General features: G+C 42.5%; 1 protein-coding gene across 7 annotated transcripts in view; it reads left to right on the top strand.

Moving 5' to 3' along the window:
- Positions 1-4,278: 4,278 nt before the first annotated feature.
- LOC311152026 (dystonin-like) overlaps positions 4,279-23,841 on the top strand; it is a 255,181-nt gene continuing 235,618 nt past the window's right edge. For 3 of the 7 annotated variants that reach the window (XM_084202770.1, XM_084202771.1, XM_084202769.1), the window contains exon 1: positions 4,279-4,745. In XM_084202770.1, the coding sequence (XP_084058896.1) occupies positions 4,391-4,745 (355 nt within the window). In that variant the 5' untranslated portion in view covers positions 4,279-4,390. Of the gene's footprint in view, positions 4,746-6,141; positions 6,280-23,841 lie in introns of those variants that run through there. The other 4 variants (XM_084202776.1, XM_084202775.1, XM_084202773.1 and 1 more) reach the window with 2 other exon arrangements.

The raw sequence follows: 23,841 nt of genomic DNA, 5'->3' as shown, positions 1-23,841 counted from the left end.
AAAAGATATTCCAGGAATTCTGAGATAGTTTAGTATAAGTGAAATATAAATAACTCATAATGAAACTGAAAATTAAATGTCAGTCAGTGTTGACCTGTACTTCCCTCATATTCCAAAAAACAGCATGAAAGGACTCACTGCAGTGGACAGTCTTCTTAAAGATAAAATGTGAAAGTACAAACTATTTGATTAGAATTCAGCTGGCCTGCACAATCTCTGATGTGTCATAGGGTTGGGAAATTTTTGTAATATGAAGATAATTTGGTCTCAGCCTTGCAGCAGCTTTTCCCAGCTGGTTTGCCTGACCGAATTTGAAACCTGACCTCGGCTAATGCTTCCTCCCCCAGGAATGACAGTGTGCAGTCCCCGCTGTTCTCGACCCTTTCAGCTCCTATTTCCAGGTGCTTTCCTGTTCTCTGGCGGTGTGCAATGTTCTCCACCATTTGCCAGCTACACCATCTCCCACTCAGTCTCTCCCTGATCTTCTGCAGTGCCTCACCTATGACAAACAGCAATTCTTTCCTTCCTCAGGGGAAATCATGCCTTGGAACTTGGCCGAATCCCTCTAACAAGAAGTGTACTAAATGCTTCTTTGCAATCATCCCCGTTACTGGAAACCAGCTCGCTTTTACAGCACGGTCGCCAGCCTGACTCTCAGGCGGCTCCTGCGAATCCCCTGATCGGGCGGCAAAGGGAGCTCGGCTCTGCGCGGCTCCCGGGACTCGTGTGCGCCGCGCACCCCCGTGCGGCACACCGGCAGCGAGCCGTGCCCGGGAGGGAGCCCCGCCGGTGGCCGCTGCCCGCTCCGCCTGGCCGGGCTCCCGCGGGACGCGGCGGCTGCGGCGCCCCGAGCGCCCCGCGCAGAGCGCGCTGAGGCTGCGGCCGCTCCTGCAGGGTTCGCGGGGCTGCGGGGGCCTCCAGGCTGCAATGCGCTATCGGAGGCGGAGAATAGGAGCTATAGCAACTGGGCTGTGACCTTACAGGCCTTTAAGCTAAGAGCAGTCAAATCCTGACCCTTGCAAAGTCCCTCAGAGTAGGCTAAGTAAGGATGGTCAATATTTTGGGGGATAGAGAAGACACTTCACTCACATCACCCGCCAAAAAGTGTTCTGTATTATTAACTAATGTTTTTCACTTGCACACAGCCATGTAAATGATACAGAAATAACATAAGTGCCTTACATATTTTGATTTTAACAGAATATAACAACCTTTTTTTTCCCCCATGTGTTGTCCTAATGGGCCAGGAACTTTTTTCAGAATAGTACAGATATTCTATGTTATTTCTGTTTTTTTAAACTGCTTAATATGTTGCCCTGATAATGGAACACTTATTTGGGACTTACAACTCTATCATGGAAAATGTGTATGCTAGAAGCATAGAGTCCAGTGGGATGAGTGGTACACAAACAGTGCCTGTGTGCAAATGAGGAACAATTACAGAATTAATATCAAAGCTGTTAATTTACTCAAGCAAAGTTGTTCAGTTCGTTATAAACACCTTTGCAATAGCAAAGTAAAACATACCCAGGTGCTCAATATCTCTGTGGACGCATTACTCAGAAGCATCTCCATGCTGAATAAGAAAGTTGACTGTAATTAAGTTAGAAGTTGGCATTTCTTCATGTTTTCCAGATTTTGTTGTTATGAAAAATTCCTTTCTGAACTTCCTACATTACTCTGAAAATGAAACAACATGGTAATTGAAGAGTTAAAAAGCTAAAGTGGGTTTTGATTATTCATTTGTTTACTGCATGTATCAATTAAGGTAGGATAACCTAAAAGCAGATAGCTAGTTGTAATACACAGATGCCAAAGACTGTTCTACCATTTCCTGTTCAGTCTGATTCTCATAAAATATGGGTGGAGTCTTCTCACATAGCTTATCTTCCAGTATTGTAGCAGAGCAGACTAAAAGGCAGACTCCTTTTTCCTAAAACTGACATCTCAGTAGACTGATGGTGCACAATGAACAGTTGTTCAGTGTTCACTCAACAGTGCTTTTGGCTTCTACAGGTAGGAGGAGATGTTATGAAATATAATAATGGGCTGTGAAGGCCTCTTTTGAAAAAAGGAAACCTAATGGATAAAATTTATAGGTTAGTTCCAAAAATAAATCTGAGAGTTGAGACATCTCTCCCCAAAACTTCAGTAGTAATTGCTATTGTACTTTGTTCTTGCATATTTCAAGCTGCTACATAAATACTAACAAACTATTGCTGTAGCACCTCACAACACTGTTTGGTCTCTTTCCAACTTTCATACTATAAGCTAGAAATGCAAAAGGTGAAAAAGATGAAAGTCAGGATCTGTCTCTGTGGGTCTGTGTGATCCAAAGATACTGAGGGTTGCTGTTCAGCCAAAAGAAGTACAGGCCTGAAGCAGGATACTCAGAGCTGGGATTAAAGGCAACACTTTCTCTTCTGTGGCAAAATCTGGGGCTAAGGAGAGGCTCAAAGGACCTAATCCCTGACTAAGCACATGAGGGGCCCTGGTAGCCCCAGCTGGTACAGCAAAGTGCCCTGCAGCAAGCTGAGCACTTCCAGCTCTTATCAGGAAGACGCCTATATGTGACCATCCTGCTTTCTGAGATCCAGTTTTAGTTTATTATTCAAACTGACAGCCAAATAGTCTCTGCACTAAAACTAATTATGAAAGAAATTTGAGCTAGTATCAGACATCTCATGTTTCTGTTTTTCTGCGCTTACCTTTTGCTCTCTCTACATCACAATACGGTGAACAAGAATGCAGTTGATTTGTTTTATGTATTCATTCCCTCCCTCACAACTCACATGTTTCAAACTTCACCATGGAGTACTGTACAAAGAGAAAAGAGAATTGGGATAGAAGTGAAGAGGGTCAGAAGGAAAAAATACTAATAAGTTATCTCCTCTTATAATAACAGATTATTTAACTGCATATTATTTTTTACTTTTATGCAGAGCAAAGAGCGCATCATGTTGTTTCTCTGGATTATGCAGATTCTGAGTTTTAAATGGGTAAAATACCCCCCATGACAGCTGACAGTAAAAAAAAAAAATAGACAACAACAATACATTTTATCAGATCTCAATCACTGTACAAATTTCTTCTTTAAGAAAAGGTACCCTTTAAGCCACTTTATAGAAAAAAATAAAATTGAGAAAAGATCAGCAATACAAGCATAAAATACTATCTCACTTAACATCAAATCTGGAATTTAGAATGGCTGAATGGGGCTGTTGCTGTGTAACAAAATATGCTGGCTTTAAACTGAAAGAGGGTAGATTTAGATTAGATATAAGGAAGTAATCCTTCACTATGAAGTACCAGTGAGGCACTGGAACAGGTTACCAGAGAAGCTGTGGAAGTGCTCAAGGCCAGGTTGGATGGGGCTTTGTGCAACCTGTTCTAGTGGAAGCTGTCCCCGACCCCAGCAAGGGGGTTGGAACTAGATGGTCGTTAAAGGTCCCTTCCAACTCTAACAATTCTGTGAGCCTATGATTCTACTACACCTGTTAGAGTTGACAACAGCCCACACCTAAAAATTAAAATAATTGGACAAGCATCATGAAATGACAAATCAAACCCATCATTTTTTTATCTCATGCCTTGGAGAAAACACAAATCCCTTCAATCTGAAGATACAGAGTAAAAGTAATAGCACCTTGCTGTCCATTGTGGCCTGATAACATGTGTTTAATCATGTACCTTGAATTTCAACATGGAGCTGAACTGTTACTGGTCACACATCTTCATTTCCCACTTTACCATAAGCAGGGCAACCAGACACGGCAGCAGTCCTCTCCCTGCATCAGTGTTTATTTGCGTTTCTGGAAGAGCTCTTTTTTGAGTAGCTGGGAAGCCTAAAAGTGGATACAGTTTATACACCGAGGTCAGTCGTTTGTTTGCCGAAGTCGCCTGGCAAAGCGTGACTTAAGGCTGCCCATCGTGCCCTGCTGCCCGAAGGGGCTGCTCCTTCCTTCCCTCCCCGGCTCCGTTCCCGTTAGCCAGCCGCACCGGCTGCCCCCGGCGGCGCGGGGCAGGGGGAGGCCGGGCGGGAATAAAGAGCCCGCCTCGGCTCCCGGCGGGCCTGGGTCTGTCCCAGGGCCGGATTTACCAGTAGCTCGGTGATGGCAAGTCTTCCCCTTGTCCTGGCGGGGGAGCCAAACGCCTTCGATCTGTAGCCGGGAAGGTTGGTGGTTTTTTGTTTTTTTTTTTCGGCTGTTGTTGCTGCTGGGTTTATTGTTGGGGAAGTGGGAGGCTCATTTGTGAGCTGTTTGCCCAGCCGCAGGCCACGGCTCTAGCCGGACATCCCTCCAAATGCACTCCCGCTAAAGACCGGCTATTTTTTGGGGGCTCACCCTCGGCACGCCGCACACGCACCCTTTCCCCCCTCTAAATCACATCAATGGTGAGCGGCGGCCCTCTCCCCTATCCTCCTTTACCCGTGAGATGCTTTTCCACGCCACGCGGGGCGGGTATTCGCCGGCGCCACCTGAGGCCCTTCGTCCCGAGCTGCTCCCCACGCACCCTGTCTGTCTGTCTCCCCGTGCAGAGCTCCGGCACCGCGTCCTACCGATGCTCCATGTCGTCCTCCGCCGATTTCTCCGACGAGGAGGATTTCAGCCAGAGGTCGGGGACGGTGTCGCCGGCGCCGGGGGACACGCTGCCCTGGAACCTGCCCAAACACGAGCGGTCCAAGCGGAAGATCCAGGGCGGCTCGGTGCTGGACCCCGCCGAGCGGGCCGTGCTGCGCATCGCCGGTAAGGCGCGGTCGGGGGCGGCCGGGCAGGGGGCGGCCGGGGGGCAGAGGGACCCCCGTCCCTTCTCTTGCAGAGCGCGGCCCCGCCGGGCGGTGACTAAGCTCTTTGGCCGCCTTTTCCTGCTGGGTGAACTGATGCGTGTGGAAGGCGAGCCGAAACACGCGCAGGTGCGCCCATTAAACTTTCATGCAAAAAAGCATCACGGGCCGGGGGCTGCAGCCGCGGCGGGGGGCGGCTCAGCGGGGCCGGCGCTTTTTTCGGCCCACAAGGCCGAGGCAGCCCCCGGCCGCCCGGGGTGGAAGCGCCGCGGGACCGCCCGCAGCGCGGGGAGAGGCCGCGGTGGCCAACGATGCTCCATGAGGGGCGGGGGACCAGGCGCCGGTCTTTGTCCGCTCGGGACCGGGGCTGCGCTCGGGGTGGACGGGGACCGGAACGGAGCCGCCCCGGTGTGCCGGAGGCGCCGATGGGCTCTGGTCCGCGGCCCGGCTACAATTGATGTCGAAAATAGGGCGGAGGTCCGTATCACCCTGGCGAAAGCTGGAAAACGCCTGTAAATTAATTCCAGAAAGATGTGGCGGTCCTCAGTGCTCCCCGGGGACGCCGCTGTTGTTCTCCCCAACCACCCCGATTACATATGCGCCTCTGTGGGTCCCTCCCGGGACACCATTTCCCAGGGTTACCATTCCTAGCGGCGCTATTAGCGGGGACAGCGCTGCGGAGCCGGGCTCCCACCAGCCGCAGGATGCAGGCGCGACTGGGGGGGTTGCGGAGCCGGCCCGACCGCCCGCGGATCTCACCGCCGCCCCCCGCGGGCAGGGTGCGCAGGACGGGGCACCGGGGGGCCGGGAGCAGGGCAGCAGGGACCGCACCGGAGCGGGCCCGGCGGCGGGGTCAGGGCCGGGGGACAGCGGGGGAACGCAGGCGCGGCGATGACACCTGCGGCGGGGCCGCGCCCGCCCCGCCCCTCCGCCGGGACTGCGGGAGCTCCCGGCCCCGCTGGCTGCCGGCTTGGGGTCCCTCCCCGCTCGGTCCCTGCCCGTGAGTGCAGTGTCCCCACCGACCCCGTCAGCGCTGCAGGCGTCGCGTCCCCGCCCCGGCAGCCGCCCCCCTCCTCGTCGCGGGGGGAGGCGGAGGCGGGCGGGAGGCAGCGGTAGAGCTCGCCGGCCCCGCGGGCGGTGCCTCGGCCATGGGGCTGGAGCCGGGGGCTGCGGCGGGGAGGCGGCGGCGGTCGCCGCCGGGCTGGTGCCACCCCTCCGCCCTCCGAGGGGCGGCTACCGAAACCCGAGCGTCCGCCCGCGGGGGCGTTTCCTCCTCGGCCGGGCTGGCAGCGCCTCCCCCCGCCCGCCCCCCACCCGCTGCTGCCGGGGCTTTTCTTGTGCCATCCCCGGAGCCGCCGGCCGCCCGGAGCCGCACAGGCGGGCAGGGCTGGGCGAGCTGCTGGCCATGGCCGGCTACCTCTCCCCCGGCGCGTATTTCTATGCCGAGGAGCAGGAGTACCTGCAAGCCTACGAAGATGTGCTAGAGAGATACAAAGGTAGGGCAGCGCTCCCCGCCGTGCCGCCGCGCCCGCCCGGCCGCTCGCTACGCCGGGTGTGGCGACTGCGGACCCGGGAGGCGCTGGCGGCCAGGTGGGGAAGATTGGTGGCCCCGCGTTTGGGTCGGTCTGGCGGCAGCGGTCGTGGGCGTCTTGTGCGATAGATAAAAATACCGTGTCACCTCACCAGTGTGTGACAGGCGCTCTCGCGTGTTTAAAAGTCGCTTTTTCGAGTGCAGTGCGGACATAGGGATTTATGTCTCGATGTGCATTCATATTTAAAGCTTCGGTTTATTTTTATCTATTTATTTATATATTTATTTATTTGGTGGTTTTGGGCTAGGTCAAAGAATTAGCTTAGTTCGTGTAGCACCTGAGTTTTTTTATCGGATATAGATAAATAAGGAAAAAGGCATTTATCAGAGTGAAGAGGCATGCAGCTAAATTAATCCTGCCAGAAATGTAAATTGCATTGATTTCTTAAGGAAATCTTTCTTCCATCGGGATGGTTTGGGTGGTTTGGATGATTCACTGCTGTTTTTCAGTACATTTGCTAGTACTAAATCTGAAGAAGCTTATCAAAAGTGTTACAGTCTGATTTTAATCCAAGTGCGAAAGGGATGGAGTTAACTGTTCACGCTGAACCTTCATCCTTGAAATAGTTCTTACAGCATGTCACAGCATATGCTGACATTTGCAGTGCTGAGTCCTTTTGTACTGTAAGGGAATAAGATGTTAGGTTTTGTATCGGAAGTTTTTCAGCTGTATGTCTTCAATCAGTCCTGAAGATTTTTGTTAAATGGTTTCCACTGATGGGAATGGGAGTGGCATAGTTTAAGATAGCTTGATTTGAAGCTACTGATAATTTATTTTATTTATTCTGTGTTGTTAGTAGCAGTATTTTGAATAATAAACCCTCAACAGATGGTTATTTTGACTATGAGAACTTGTTGGGTCTGAGTGTACTTTATACTGGTGTCACTTGCAATTTCATGTGTCATTAACAGTATTGACTAATGACTCCTTTGTGTCTGTTGCCCATTGTGTCAATGCAGCAATGGAGCATGTGCACCGTTTCTGTACTCAAAAGCATTAGTGCATTTTGGTTGAGAAATAATTACCATTTGATGATTGCCATCATCTTCAAATCCATGTCTTTTTTCCATTCTCTCAATTTTTTTAAGTCCTCAATTTTTATGGAGCTGCTCTGATTTGTGCAACATTTTGGAGCTAGTAGGCTGTTTACTTTTTAAATAAACACTGAGAAAGCTTGTTTTTCTGCTTTGGATCACCTTTTATTTCCTGCTAGAATTAGGTTTAATAAGGTTTCTTCTCATACCAATTACTTGCTTAAAAACCTGGGAAAGAGATTAGGCCCAATTTCCCCGTTTTCAATGGGTGTTTTATCAGGAATGGCACTGAAAGGTCTGGTTTTTATAGATTGGGGAACAATAGGGTTTTAATTAAATAAACTCTGAAAGCTAATTTACATCTCTGTAAGAAATAAACCACTTTCTGAAAGTATTTATCTTATTGTGGGGGTAACACAAAGTCCACTCATATGCCATTTTCAGTGACCCCTGAATCCTGAAATTATTTGGAAGGATCTAATATCTGTTGTCTTAGTTTTTAGTGTCGTATTTTGTATATTGGTATAGTGTGTTTTGCTGCTCAAGGTAGATTTTATTCAGCCATTTGGAGCAAGGGTAAAGGTTTCGACTTGTTTTAATTAAGATGTATTGGAAATCTGGAAAGCACATTACTTTCTAAAATGTGTTTTCAAGCCAGTCATGATTTCCCATTCGAGTCCCAGTAGTATGACTTCACTACAGTGATTGTTGTTCTGATGACTTGCTATGGGAGCTGATCTAATCAGAAAAGAATTGCTACAATATAGGCTTTGAAGAGGGAGTGCCATTTCTCTGAATTTCTCAGTTTTATAAACACCTCCTTCAGTAAATTCCTTAATCAAATGTGAACTATGTTGGTTTTATAAGATGAGCTTCAGTCTATAGTTTTCATGCTGATAGTTCTTCTTATTATTTTTTTTTTCCTTTTTACAGTCTGCAGAATGCTTCATACTCATCTAGGCCATTATCAGGGTGCCAAATTATCTATGTCCCAGCTGTTGAGTACTGTAACTAGCAGAGTCAGCTGTACAAAATTCATTGCCTGTCTTGGAAGGCTTGGGATCGTATGATGCCGCATCATTAGGATGTTCAGGCAGTTTGACTTAGGAAGATAAAAGCTGCCCTTTGTAAACGTAGAAAAGTGGAATTTTACCCTTCCTCTGTTTCTAAAGTAGGCTGCAGATTTTGAAGCTCATGCAATACCAAGTACCTTGTTGTTTTAGAAATTAAAAGCTGGATATTTGTGTGTCTCCAAATTCTGTCTGCTGATCATGTCTCTGGCTGTGACAGTAAATAATTAGGCAACTGTTTGCTAAATCTGACATAGCACTGAAGTGCTGTTTACTATGGGAGAAGAGAGTGTTGTTTTCTGATCCCTGGTCAGCTCAGTTGCTGGCTGTCAATTTGTTGTGTTTTTTGTTTTTTGGTTTTTTTTTTCCTTGATTAGTAATTTGGCAGTATTTCTAAAGGATTTTGATGGAAGGCAAAAAGTCACATTATCTCAGATGTTTTAGAAATCAGGTTGAATCCAGCTACTTATTCAGGGAAAAAAAATGCTTCTTTGTTGGTAGCACCTCTAAGAACTCAAAGGCAAACAGAGAGTGGCAACAAAACATCTAGAATAGTTTATCTGAAGTATTTTACATATTTCACAGCTTGTTTAAGTAATATGAGAAATCATACAAGTATTTGTTAATGTAATTAAGATTAAACATTTTCTCAAGAATTATATTTGAGTTCTCTGGGAGGTTGTAAAGAACTTCTAAAATTATTCTTGGTGCTCTGTAAGTTACTTCACAGTTGCCTGGGAACAAAATGTAATGAAATTGTAAGCTGTAGCCTTTTTGATAAATAAGAAAATGTGCAATAATATTTACTATACCTTTCATTTTTAAAGCATTAAATGCCATCTTTGTCATATGGCATAGGAATGCATTGTTTGGTGCCATTATTATTTGAGCATTAAATATTTGAAGATTATGATTTTTAGCTGTGCGTGCAAGATGTTCATTAGATTTCCTCTGCTATAAATCTGAAGTAATAAATAAAATAAAGAGAATCAAGTTTATATATATAAATATATCATCCCTCTGAAATGGTCACTCTTTAATGTATTTTTCAGTTCAGGTAGTAAACTTTTATTTGAATAGCAGTTGCAACAAGCCTTTTCTGAAAGATTTTGAACAATTATGTAACCAGGTTGTCTCCATTTTGACATCATTTTTGATAGGGGTACATCTGTTAATGACAGCATGACTGCAGTACCTGGAAAAGAGCTAATTCATGGAGAAAGGTGTTGAATAAATCATAGCTGTTATTCAACAACATTCTTTAACTATGTAAGCCCATGAAGTTTGAAATATAGGGTTATCTGGGCTATGCAGAGCTTTTAATGCTGTAGATTTATACATCTACATCTATAGGAAACATATCTATTAGAAAATTCAGCTTGACATGACTGCCCATGAAGAATACAGTCTTGCAGTTCAGGGATTGACTAAATTGTTGCTAATGCTGGGAAAGGTGTCGCATGACTCTTTGGTTTGCCATGGGTGGCTGATGAATGCTTCCCTTGGGTGCTTTGGGCTTACTGCATAGCCCTTATGTCCCTAGGAAGGAGAGGTAAGTCTGGGAGACAGCAAAACTCAGGAAGGGTTGTTAAACTTTGGAACATTCTGTTTCACTGTTGGCATTGCTGTCTTGCTTTAAAAAGATCTGTAATACTACACATTCAGCTGAAGCACAGCAAACAGCTCTGGTTCTGTATTCTGGGAACAAAGACACTGGAGATGGACGAGAGCTAGCAGGTCATCTGATGCATTTTGTTGTCTGTGTAGGGTTCAGAGACAATGTAATTTGTTCTAGTGATTGATTGAGGGCAGTGTCAAGTAAAGCTGTTCTGACATTGGGTACAGGTTTTGAATTAAGATAGAAACAATAGATGCCTGTTGTCCAGCTCCTTTGAGCTGACTTCAAGAAGGGACCGTTTCCACAGAGTGGTTTTTATACATCTGAAAATTAATTTTAGAAATTTGGAGGTTCCTAAATGTGTTAGGTATCAGATTTAGACCAGGGATATTTTTCTTCAGAGGTGACTTCACAGAGCAAAGGCAGTAGGGGCCATGATAGATGCTCCTGGCTCTGGAATGTGTGAATTTCCTTATTTATGCTTTGAAGTTGAGGAGCTGAATTTTTAGTCAGCAGAAATCATGCTCTTCTGGGCTCTCAGCTGTGAACTAATTGGATCTTCTGCTTCAGGGTTCTGATTTTGAATGCAGAGGGAAATTCTGAAGTGAGTAATTGATTAGGTAGTTTCCACTGTGGATAGTTTTCTTTGACCTCTTTTCAGGTGCTGGTAGTATCTAGCCTCTGGCCTTGGGATTGATCACTTCTCCTTTTTTTCTTCAAATGGGAAAGTTATTTTGGCTGGCTATTGGGCACATGTGGATTATCCAGCTGCATGTCACCTAATCCTTCCTTTGCCATCATGCCAATCTTCAGCAAGACAACCCTGTTTTCCCATGTTCCCAGCACATTTCCTACAACAGGTTACCCTCCCGAGGAAGAATTGTAGCCAACAGAAAATGTCTTCAGTTAGGGATGGAAACATAATAGCTGAACTTGGGCAAAATTAATGGTCAGCGTGGGCCACCTGAAATGTAAAACCTGAAGTTTTATTAAGTTTCAACATTCCTCCTTTTTAAAAGTGGAAGTTTTCACTTTTAAAGGGCTTGGAGATGGGGTATTTCCTTGAGTATATTTGTCTTAAATATGAACCAGATCTTGCTGATTTGACTTGTATGAGGCGTTCACTTGAGCTAAAGGGAAGAGGTCTTGGAGTAAAGGAGAAAGAACCTGAATGTTGGCCAATTCAGTGAGGTGTGTTTGTGTAAAGGCCTTGAGATTTGGACAGCATTTTCTGAAGCTGAGTTTGATGGGATACATAACCTGTGGCTGCTTCTCCATGATTTTAATAGATACCTCTTTGGTTGACTAAGGCAGACATAATTTGGCCATTGATTCAAATATCTTTTATATATGCATTGGAGAAGACATCAAAGGTCTGCTTCCTTGCTTTTCTGCTGCTTCCCAATTCCCATTGAGTCAGCAACATCTTTTAAGTAGAGCTCATAGGAATATTCCCTAATTCTTTTTTTATAATAAAAACCAAGAGATGGTCAGGTATGAGGGGAGGAAAAAAGGAAGATGAACTTCAGTCACTATTGAGTTAAAAGGTTTATTTTGTCTCAATCTATATTTCTGGTTGAGGTGTTAATAATTGTTTTCTGTGATCAACTTGGCTAATTTCTAGTGGTATTTTTTTTGAAAACCAGATCATGCTTTATTATTTTTCCTTTACGCTATTTAAAACAAGCCTGATTTGAGGAATTTATTCCACCATTTCAACATGTACTTGGAATTAACTACTTTGTAAAATAAAAATGGGCTTATTCACATGCTTGAATTTAAGTGCAAGTATTTTATAAGTTCAGGCTTAAAATAATAACATTTTGTAAATGTCAAATATGAATGCAGCTTATTGCTGCGTGCCTGAAATGTTTTCTGTAAAACATCATTAAAGCCGTTTAATTTAACAAAGCCTTGTTTTTCTGTAGTGGGTGAAAATATTCATGTACTGAATGCTTCCAGTCAGCCCAGCTTTCAAACAGGTGAAACAATGCTTACAAAGACACTCAGTCTGCTGGTCAAATCCTGAAGGGCATGGTAGTAGCCAGATCTTACAAGTTGATCTGTGTAGGCAGACTCGGAGCTTTTGTGGGGGAAAGACTGGCGTTGGAAACCCACCCACACAAGGCTCTTCCCAGGACTGGGGCCCAAGTAATAGTTGATCCTTTGATAAGGCATATTCCTCCTAAAGTGAGGCCTTCTGTAGGGAATTCCAATTTGGCTGTGGCTGCCCTAAAAGCAAGTCAGCGTGGCTCCAGATTTAATTTTATTTTAACTGGTGAGTACATAATTTTGCTAGGTGGAGTGTTAATCTATTAACTCCTTGGATTTTGTATAAGATGACAATAGCTGCCAATAAATCTGTGAAAGGGTGAAGATTCTAGGCAAATGTATTGAGGGTTAAATTCTGCACCTTGCAATCACACAATTAGTGTGGCTATTTCTGTAGGACAAGGAGGATTAGGTCTCTGATGGGCTTTCCAGTGGCATCGGCCAAAATCTGCTCTTGATTATAGCCACATGGCCCTTTTGAACTTGGTTTGCTTTTAAACTTATCTTCATTGTTCAGTTTTGTAGTTAATATGTGAAATTACAGTATTTAATGGTATGTTCTGCAATGCATATAAATACAGATCAGCAGTTGAGTGGGGTTCATAACCTAATTGTGTTGGAAAACTAAATTAGTTTGGCCTGAGGTTCAGGTATCCAGCTATCTGACAGCTGTGACACTTGGCACCACGTGGATCTAAAATTAGTAGAGCTCTTCTATACTGGAATTAGAGAGATGTGTGTATGTTTTAGTTCACAAAATGGGTAAAAGTCTGACTTTGTATACAGCTTTCAGAGGCATGTTTTGGGTGTTTTGCAGATGAGACTATGGGTGAACAGAGAAGTTCCAGAAAGTCTCTTGCTGGGTACTGAAATGGATATCCTGTCAAAGTCTGCTCACAGACTTTGCTTCTGCCTGATCAGATTACCCTCTGTGTGCTCCTCATGTGACAAGTCTCCTAGGCACTGTAGAAGCAACATTAGAAAATTAGGGTAATCATTTGGACAGACATTTTGCAGTAATATTAATGATAAAGCATCCTGAACTGTTCAAGCAAAAGAGCTTTTTTGAAAGAGAAATGGCACTTTCACTGCTGTGGTTTTTATTCAAACAAAGCTTCTGTTTATTTTGGTGGGAGTCAGGAACTTAGCTACTGATGTTTATAAATATTTAATGCTTTAAATTACTTTGCCTTTAGATAAATTTTTAATTTTGAGATAAAGGGTTTGCATTACATCCTAGGAATTAGGAAATGACTAGGGCACTTGTCTGGAGAAGCCACTGCTTTGTAGTTGTATATAACTTCTGGGAGTAAGGTATTATTGCTAAGGTAGTTCTGGTTTCAGAGCAGGGTATTTTCAAAGGAACATATAGCAATGTGATTGCAACTCCCAATGACCTTTAATAGCAATTGGGCTTTTCCCTGCTGCTTGTGCCTTGGAAGTTTTCCTCTAGTGGCTATATGTTCATTATTGAGATCATAGCCTGATGTTGGAAACCATTTCATAATACCATCTATTTCAGATCAGTTCTGCATTTAAAATTCAGTTTTTGAAATGTTTTAGATGTGACATCGTCTCTGGAGAAAAATTAATAATAATTTTTAGAAAGGAAGTTGATTTATGAATTAAAAAGAACATACATTTCAAACATACTGAATTTTTTTTCATAGAGCAGGCTTGTTAGGCTTTTTGCCTTCTACCCTCTTAATTTTTAACAAAGCAGTTGGTGAGAACATTTGTTGTGGTTTTGGGTAGGTTTTCATTTTGCTTTGTTGGAAATTTTTGTCTACCTCCAGTTTACACTGGAGTTAAAGCAGCCTTTGGCTCAGTATCTTTAAAGTAGAGAAGAACAGACACAGATGAGCCACAGGAAGAAAGCCAAAGTTGATTAGGTCCCTTGATGAAATTACCTTATAATTTTACCATGCTCAACCGGATACTTTTGCACTGTATTTTTTTTCCAATATTTTAAAATAGAGCCTTTGTTAACAAAGTCCATATAGTTCTTGTGAGGCCAGATCTATCCTACCCCTGAGACTATTCACCCAGATTCTCATTTTCTGATGTTGCAAATTGTATTAAATGAAATCACATTGGTTCTTGCAGACCTTGTATGTTTCTACTTAAACTGTACATTTATTTTTGCTTTCTCATGGATATACATTTCCTTCAGATCTTGGATTACACTGAGTCCAGCCATCCAACATGCTGTTTAAAGTGGGTGTATGGTAGGACTGAGCAGCATCAAACAGTAATAATCTCATTCTTAAAGATTATATTAGTATCCTAGAAACAATGCATGTTTATGCCTTAAAATTTTGACTGTCATACTGAAGCATTTTTTTGCTTTGGGAACAGCATAATACTCAGGAGAATTTCAAGAATTAAGTTTACACTTTGAGAGCTTGTGTGTCTCTCCAATAATTTGCAATTTAATACCAAATGTGAGGATTTGATTAAATAACAATAGTAAGTGGGTGATCATCTTTATTCTAAGCTTGAATGTCCTTTGAATTTGGTGCCTAGATTTTTGTAGCCATTTCAGTGGCAATGCTGTGAATCATCTGTTGCAGGTCTGGGTGTGTGACTAAATTGTTGATGGATCTTTGTATAATTTGTTCTGGATACTATTTTTTTTTTCCTCTTTGCATTTCCTCATCTGATACACTCAAAATACAGACTCAAAAGTCTACTCAGTTGTGATCTTCAATCATTTGGCTTTTTTTGGGAATGCTTTGTCATTGGAGGTTGGGGGAAGCTTTTGCTTTTTTTAAAACGACTTTGTTCCTAGCATCTGGAAGACCCTCTGTCTTTGGGTCCCCTTTCCTTTCTTCATTACTTTTAAGTTAAATTTTAGCTGTAGGTTGGATTCCTTGTGGGCCTGCAGGCAGAAGATGGGTTTCCTTTGAGGTGCTACCTGTGGAGCTGAACACCAGTGATCAGGCTGGTCCCTTCCCTCTCACGGTGGCAAAAGAGAAGTCCTCTATTCCATTCTCCTCCTGCTGCCCCTGGCACAGGGAGCACTCGAGCACTGGCTCTAGTCTAGGAAGCAGCGCAGGCTTCACTCCCTGAACTGTAGCTAAAGCTGTTGAGGCATCTTTGAGCTTGTCCTTATCATAATGAAATATAAAAATCTGTGTGTGTTGAATGAGATTTCTCAGGCTATGTGGCCACGAGCTGGTTCCTGCTGTGATCTTGAGTTCCTAGAGTCAGGATCAAGCCTGACTGGAACTTGAGTATCAGGTCATGCACTGACGTGCTCCTGTCCTACTGTGAGAGAAATTCAAGGCTGGTTTAATCCCTGTCAGGGAAAGTGCAGAGAGAGGGAACACCACCAAGAGGACAGACAGATCACTTCTGAAATATTTCCTTTGTCCCTGCTTCAGTACTCTACTTGCAGCTGGATGTGTGAGCATTGCTGCTCAGGGTGAGAGAGGCAGTCTGGTTTTGCACTGCCAGTGACAGCAAATGCTCCCACCCTGCTGTTAATTATGACATACACCAAGATGTTTTCTGTATCTTAACTGCATTTGAAACGCCAAAGATTTGTTTTCCATGTGTTGGCTTAATGACTTGGCTGATAAATAATTTTAGTTTGATTTATTTGCCTTTTTTCTTCTGAGTAAATAAACAGATTATCACAGTATTTGTCTTGATGACGAGCAGTTATTGTTGACCAAGATGCTATATGAAATAATGGAGTCTGCTTGCAATTTGATTTTGTCAGTGTAGCAAAAGGGAGTCTAATTAACATTTTGTATTTTCATAATTTTTTTTAATTAAAATGTTTTTACTTCAGTATTTCAAGCTTAAAAATCTCAGGATCTACAAGTTCTTTCTGTGCCTTGGTACTAAAGCATTTCATGTCTGTACATATTCTTCAGTGCTTCTACTATTGATGTACTTTGTGATGTGACTGTGATTGAATGTAGTACTTTTGTTGCATTAGTGTTTTATGTAGTATATCTTTGATATGAATTTAAGAATTCCCTTTCATTTTTTTTTCCTTTTAGGTAGTTCTTAAATACCTAGTATAACATTTATTGATTTGTATGCAGCTAACAGACAGTTTTCCACTGATAGTTTTGGTAGTTCAGAGATGCTTATCTTCTGTTTGTAATTTTGTTGGGGTTTTTTAAAAACTTTTTATTTTAATAATATTTCCTATCTTGCCATTTCTAATAGTCCTCCTAGTTTCAGTAAATGAATCTGAGTCTTAACATTTTGGAATTCTCCCAATCCAAACACATTGGTATCATCAGACAAGACTGAATGTTTTTGTTTGCTGCCTTCTCCAGCTCTTTAGTAAATGTACAATTCATTGTTGACTTCTGGAAGACCACACCTTTTTCTCATGTTGGAAGACAGTCAAGATTCAAGAATTTATTATTCTGTAAGTAATTTTTCAGGCTGAAAAAGGATTGTGCCCTATATCTGTGTTGATTTTTAGTTAGCTTTTGTAAATATGAGTTAAATTTCCTTGTATTTATGTGTACACACACATATACATATACATATACATATACATATACATATACATATACATATACATATACATATACATATACATATACATACACACACTCCCTGCCATAAACATAGCTGGTTTTGTTTTTAACTCAAAGGAAATCAAACAGTTATGGGGGAATTTGATTTATCATGACAGAAATTATGGGAACAGGCTGTCCAGGGAAGTGGTGGAGTCACCATCCCTCAAGGAATTCAAAAGATGTGTAGATGTGGCACTTGGGAACATGATTCAGTGTTAGTTTTAAGATTGATCTCAGTGATTTTGGAGCTCTTTTCCATTCCATTACAGAACATGACATTATATTGCATTATATTATGTTACATCACAATTTTCCATTACGAGCATTGTTCCCAGTATTTTAGGTTTGGTTTTATTTTAATTTGTGCTTTCCAGTTACTCTTGGTGGAACTGATTAGAGCTACACCAGTAATCTCCCAAGTTTTTTCATTTATTTCTTACAATTTATCTGGATAACAGTGATCTATTTTAGTGTAGGTTTTCATAAACAGTGTTGTTTTTTTCTCTGATATTTTAAGTCCATTCTGAATTTGTAGTTAGTTGGTAGTAGATGGCTATGTATGCTGCTTGTTGGTGGATGTGTTTAGGTTTGGTGTCTAAATAATTTATTCTCTGGGACCTCTTTCTATGATGAAACTTAGTAATTTTTCTGAACAGGAGGCTGTGGGGAAAGGAAAAACAAATTACTGTCTTAAAGAATTAATTCAGCTACTGAGCCTTTGCAGTGGCTTGTCTATTCTCACCACCTCCCTGATTCTGATAATCTGTGAACATGTGCGTTATTGTCTGATTTTGTATCACAATTCTTATTTACTTTTGATAGTTACTAAGTCTCCTGCTTCTGTTTTTATCCTGATTTTTCCCCACCATTGTTTGGTTAGGGCTTCTATCTGACTAAGGATTTTGCTATGCCAGAAAGTTTTCCTGTAACATGTGCCTGTTTACTTGATGGCCCTGGACATTTAGTCTGCTAACCTTCTGGTACCAGAGTAGATTATGCTCCCTAACTCCATTGCAATCTCTTCCCTTGTTTAAAAATTACATTAGAACTTCCCTCCATCACCTAACCATATCTGTGGTAGATCTAAAAAATGGGGAAATTTTGGGAATAGGGGCATGTGTGTATTGTAAAGCAAAAATTTCCCTTAGTACCTAATGTTCTCTCATTTTATCCTGTTAAGATATGTATTTGTTCAGTGTAGCTTTGGTTTCCATGTCTCCTGCTTCTATGTTACTTACCTGCTATGCTTTGCTCTCTTTTATAACTATAGATCCTGGTCATTTTTAATATAAGTAATTTAAAGACACTATTACTGGCCTTTTTAAAATCCAATGTAATTTTGACATTTGAAATCTTAAATGCATTAAGATTTTTCAGTGTTTGGTAGCTACATATTGATCTTCTAAAATTTCTCTAAAGCTTGGACAAGAAGACATATGGAGTGAGATTCTCACTGTAAATGCTAGTCATCCCCAGTCTTGTCCAAAATACTGACAGTACATTGTGTTATCATGCAGATAAATGTCTTGTTAAATTATATAATGAGACAACTGATCAAAGCAAAGACTGAATCATGATTTCAAGATTTAACCTTTTCAAGTTAGCAGTATTTTTTTTGTTCTGATTTGGAAGGCACGAGTGACATTTTCATTAACTTCAGTAAGTACATATTTATATCTGCCTCTTCTTCCAATTGTCTTGCCCATGCTGAAGGTTTCCTGATGGACACTGTCGGCTGCTTTGTGAAGAGTGGGATCTTTCATGATCTGGTTCTTCCTGTGAGTTTGTAAACAGGAATTTTCATGTGTCAGTTGCTGCTGATATTTTTAGTGTGACAACAGTTTTATCTGCAAGCGGAGCATTTTATCTCACATGCTGGGCTTTTGACATCAGGGTAAAGCTATTTTTATGTTTAAATTGGTATCACATTTGTTAGTGTTGGTTTTGGTAATGGGCTTGAATGTCCCAGCCCACCCCACTGGGCCCTCCCCATATCCCACAGTCTGGGACCCTGTGCCAGCTCCCTGGGAATGACACTCCAGTGATTCCACAGCAGGGCTGGTCCCTGCAGCCTGGCACTGCTGGGTTCCACCTGTGGCCCCATGCCCTGCCCCAGCTTCAGCCCATGCCCAGGGAGGCTCCCAGTGCCTGGAGCTGCCCTGGTGTGCCTGGCTGGGCTGGTGGGGTGGGCTCTGGCTGCCAGACCTTGCCCTGCTGCCTCTCCATGAGAAGTGCCCACCACCCCCAGCACCATGACAGTTCTGTGCAGATCCATCTTTTGCTTTGCCTAGTTGTTTGTCAATGGTATGTAATTTCTTAGTTTGAAGTTTTGTCCTCTTTCCTGGCCTCATGTTCACCTCATGGTGACTTTTCCTATTAGAGTGTGGTTTACACCTCCCTGGCTTTCTGTACCTTCCTGGCAGGCTGTGTTATATCCCATCCTGTTTAATGTGCTGCCCTTTTGTGATGACTTGACAGAAATATCAAAAGTGTGCTTGAACATAATGGCTTTTATTATATTCATTAGCAGTGCTTAATTACTTTAGCCTAACAACCCAATGGCAGAGAAGGACTAGCCATAGAACTAGTTCATTGCACAACTTAAAAGGTTCTAAAAAGTGACTTTAAGAAGACACTAAAGAGGTGGGAAGAGCTCCCTTAGGAGCTAGGAGAGGCTCACACTTTATGCATAAATATTGCTAGCTGGAAACATAATTAACGTTTGGGAAATACTGTGATTCTTGTAAGAAATGCTCTGGAGTATGTTGCCATGCTGATTTAATGCCCAGCCCTCAGGCTACCCAGGGTACAGAAAGCTCCTTTGTCTGGTGCAGCCAGGAAATGAAGTCTGAGTGGTGCTAAAGCCTTAGTGCAAACTCAGTGATGTCTGGCAGTATGGGCATACATATCAAAACTAAATAGAAGAAAAAGGACAAAATCCAGTACTAAATCCTGCCCAGGTCAGGATGTTAAATACAGTGGCCCATGTTAGCTGCTTTCCACCACTGCCTTCTTCTTTGGGTATCTGAATTTATGAGGAGTATTAGTGTATCTGTGTCATCTCAGAAATACTGCCTTCCCAGAGGTGATGCTCTTGTCCTCTGCCTAGCGTTCACCGTATGCCAAAAATCAGATAGCAGACTGCCTGAATGTTTTCTGTGGTTTGCTAAGCAGGGTAACCTAATCCAAAACTGAATGCTACTCCTGTTTGAATTTGCATAAGAATTACAGTGATTTGAGTGTTTGAGAGTTGGGTGTATTTTTAGGCCTCTCTGAGCAGGAAGAGTTTTGATTATCTGCAACTAGAATGACATGAGTATTTTTTGCTATTTGGGTAGGAATATAATGGTTTTCTTTTAAAGCTGAGTTACTGGGTGAACATGTAGGAGTAAAAAGGTTGAAAGGAAAGCAAGTTATAGATTAGCATGCAGTAGGGAAAAGCGTAGGTTCTGGTCTTTGCCTCTAAGGTTGCTTTTGTTTATTATTGTTTATATCCATAAAAATGAGAAGGACAGGATGAAACACTGAGCTGTACTCTCCAGTATGGTAACACTTTCACAAATAACCAGAGCCAAAGAAATTCCACTAATTTACTCCACAGTGACAACCCATATGAAATGTAGAGCTGTCAACAGGAATATCAAGAAGGGTTATGATACTGTCTTTTGAGTATGCAACTGTCTTCATTGAAAGTACTCTCTCCTCCACTCCATTGAGAGGAGAGGATCCACACAGTGATCTGTGATGGGAATCTCTATAAAAATTCCAGAAGAATCAGACTGTGGCAGGCAGCCCAAGCAGTATTTATGAAAACAGCGGTAAAGATTTGGAAGATAACTAAGATTCCCCTTCTTTCTCCATAGCACCTTCTGTGCTGTCATCTAGCTAAGAAAATGGGAACTCTGAGGAACTTGGGGAGCAGTGAGCACAGTCTGCTTTCCAAGGGAGAGGGTGCCCAGTGTGATAACAAGGCTGGTGGACACACTGCCCCCAGACTCATGACCTCTGAGCAGGTCCAGCCTAGGGGCAGTAGCTGGTTTGGATCCCCCAGGTGTTTTGGGGTGTGCCCAGGAGCCTTAAGGCAGCTCTAAGGGCTGATGACTGTAGCATTGGCTTTCCTTCAGCAAGGCTAATAAACACCTTGCTGCTGAATCTATTTGCACACACTGCATCAGTCCTTCCCTCCCTGCCCGATACAATGTGTTATTTCTCTCAGGATAGAGCGGTTATTTCTAATATTGTTACATATTCCTTAAACGAGGTATCTTTGCAGAAATTCTTTGCAGTACCATGTTGCTCGGGAAGGAAAGTTTGAGTTGTTCAGGTGGACAAGAGATGAGTTTATTCTGTCCTTGTGGCAGCCAATATATTTCCTCGGCATGGTCTGGATAGGAACTGCTGTGCATAGCCCAGGATGTTTTAGTTTAGAGAAGGGGATCATCTGATAGAAGAGTCTGAAGTATGTGTTGAAGTATTAAAGAGATTCTTGCACAGTCTTGCACAGTCTCATGTAGACTTCACTACTGACAGTCCTTGGCTATTTGTTTCATTGCAAGCAACTTTTTTTTAAATTACAGTTCAGCTTGCCACTGAGAGTTTTTTTGCATCTTGTCCTTATGTCATGATACTAAAGCTTCTCCTAGCTGTCAAAAAGCCCACTGCTGCAAGGTCAGCTTGGGATCCTGTGATTTGGAAATTCATGAATCTCCCCTTGCATTAATGCTGCCTTCATGACCTCATGCCAAGTGAAATATCACTTGAGCTATTTTTGGTAGTTCTTCAGTGACAAATCTCTACCTTAGTCTCTAAGCAACAGCATTTCACCACAATCATGAAAATCCTATGGTTCATTTCTGAATGATGAATTTTCATCTAAAACCTCCTTTTTAGAGCCACACTTAGTAGAGAAGAAATAAATATAGGTCTAATGTTCACAAGGTTCCAATTTCTTTTGCTGACTATTTCCTCCTCTCTTTTGGTATGTGGAAGCTAAGGCAGCACAGCTGTGTCTTCACAGATTATCTAAAGTGCATAACCTAGTTAATCCTGCCAAGATGCCAGCTGTCTGGTAACCTTTTCCTCAAGCTGAACATCAGGGCTCACTCCAGGAGAGCAGTTGCTGCATCTTCCACCCACTTCCAGGATAGATGTGAAGGGGAGTTAAGTGCAGCAGCAAGGTCATGTGAACTCTGAAGAGCCAAGCAATCAATACAAGCAGCACACTTTGGGCTGAGCTGCTGGATCAGATGTTCAGTTCAGGAGAACAGTGTTTCAGCTGCTGCTTGTCCATGGCAGCTGAAATGGCTCTTCCTTCTCTGTTCGAGGGGATGGTGTTGTGCAGAGGGAGTTACAGACCCACTTGCAATAGGGTATGAGAGTTTTGTACACTGTAATCCAGCAGGACCCAGGGCACATGATCACTTCTGCCATTCAGAAATGCCCAGCCTTGTAAGCATCACGGGTTTCATGCTGCCTGTCTGCATCTGAAAGGACTGTGATTCCTGTGTGGTGCTGCAAAAGGACGAGTTGCTCTAGACTAAGATAAAACAAGAGATCACAGTGCATGAGCCAGTCTGTATTAGCTGCCTCATGTGCCTGCTCATGCTCAGTGGTGAAATGGGATGTAACTAACTCTTCTTTCAGCAAGCACTGTGCTTCGAGGCACATCTGACATTTGCCTCAGAGTAACTGTGATATATCTGATATGCTCTGTGTCCCTTTGTTGCCTGGCCTCACAGTACCCCACTTGTCTTGGGAAGGCATTTTCTTTTCCAGAATGCAGCAGTCAGCATGATTGATGTTTGTTTGTCAGGATTAAAGGTAAGGAGTTCAGGACAGTCACTACAATACTTTGAAACCTGGATTAAAAAGTTGAGGCAAAACTTGTTTTGCAGTTACATCAATGCCAGTAAATTAGCATGATTAGGACAATTGTGACACTGATGCCCACTGCCATAGAGGAGCCTTCATTCATGGTCTGAAATTCTTTTTCTCCATATTGGGCTGCAGCCAAGCTCTGTTGGGAATGGTGGATGACCCATGTTCACCCTAAACTGTGCCTGAGAATTGTCTGGGAGGTGGGCAGATGGCATGGAATGAAAGCAAGCTAGAGATATCTCCATTAAAAACTGACTAGAATGGAGGGATTTACTTCTGCTCCAAATGAACACCTGGCTGGTGTTTAATTTGCTAGTAAGGATCTAGTCTGAAAAGTGTCCTAAAAATTTTTACAACTTCCGTTTTTTAGAATTACTAGGCTATAATAAGTGTTACAGTTGCCTTCTAGTCACATTAATTAAGCTATCTAAATTCTGATGTTCTATTTTAAGGAGTATTCATAGTGGTAAGATTGGAAAAAGTGTATGTGCAGATTTAGAGCAAAGGCTTTTTATTCTGGATATCAAGCTATGGGGAAAATTTCCAAGTTAATAAGTGTTGTTTAATTTGTTATGATTTTTATTTGTTTGAGAAAGTATGCCATCTGTTTGAATAAGAGGCTTCAGTGCTTTTTCTGACCTCTTTATAAGTTGTTACTTTGCAGTTATGAATTCAGTTTGTGTTTAAAGTGCGTATCGTACAAGGGAGTATTTCAGTGCATAGGATAAACGAGCTTACGCCAAGGACGTTTCAGGAAGGATTGAAACAAAAAAAGAAGTGAATTTAAGGTTTAGTAGTATCACTGCCTGTTCCAAGCAATGCTTAAGTGGTCAGGAAAGTTGTATTTGAGCATTGACAAGTTGGGTGCTTTCCTGAGAAACTAGCAAAGCTTATGAAGTGTGGGTTAACTAAAGATGCTTGCTTTCCTCTTAGGCCCAGTGGGCAAGCAGCAAGCATTAATATTGTGTGTGTGTGTATATGTATATGTGTGTGTATGTGTGTATATATATAAATAGATATATAAAAAAATATATATATGTATATATACATATATATATACATGTAAAATATGCATATATTTTAAAAAATATTTTCATATTGTTGGAAATTGAAAAGTTAATTGAACATGGAAATATGTCAAATCCATGCTGGACTTAGCTTAAGTGTGGTGGAAATGTGGCTATTGGTTTAGAGGCAAAAAGGGAATAATGAACAACCTGCAACAGAGTTAAAAGCTGAATCCTTACATATGATCAGCATTTACA

This window comes from Fringilla coelebs, assembly GCF_963513975.1.
Source record: "Fringilla coelebs genome assembly, chromosome: 3".
NCBI lineage: Eukaryota > Metazoa > Chordata > Aves > Passeriformes > Fringillidae > Fringilla > Fringilla coelebs.
This window is presented reverse-complemented; position numbering and strand designations above follow the sequence as displayed.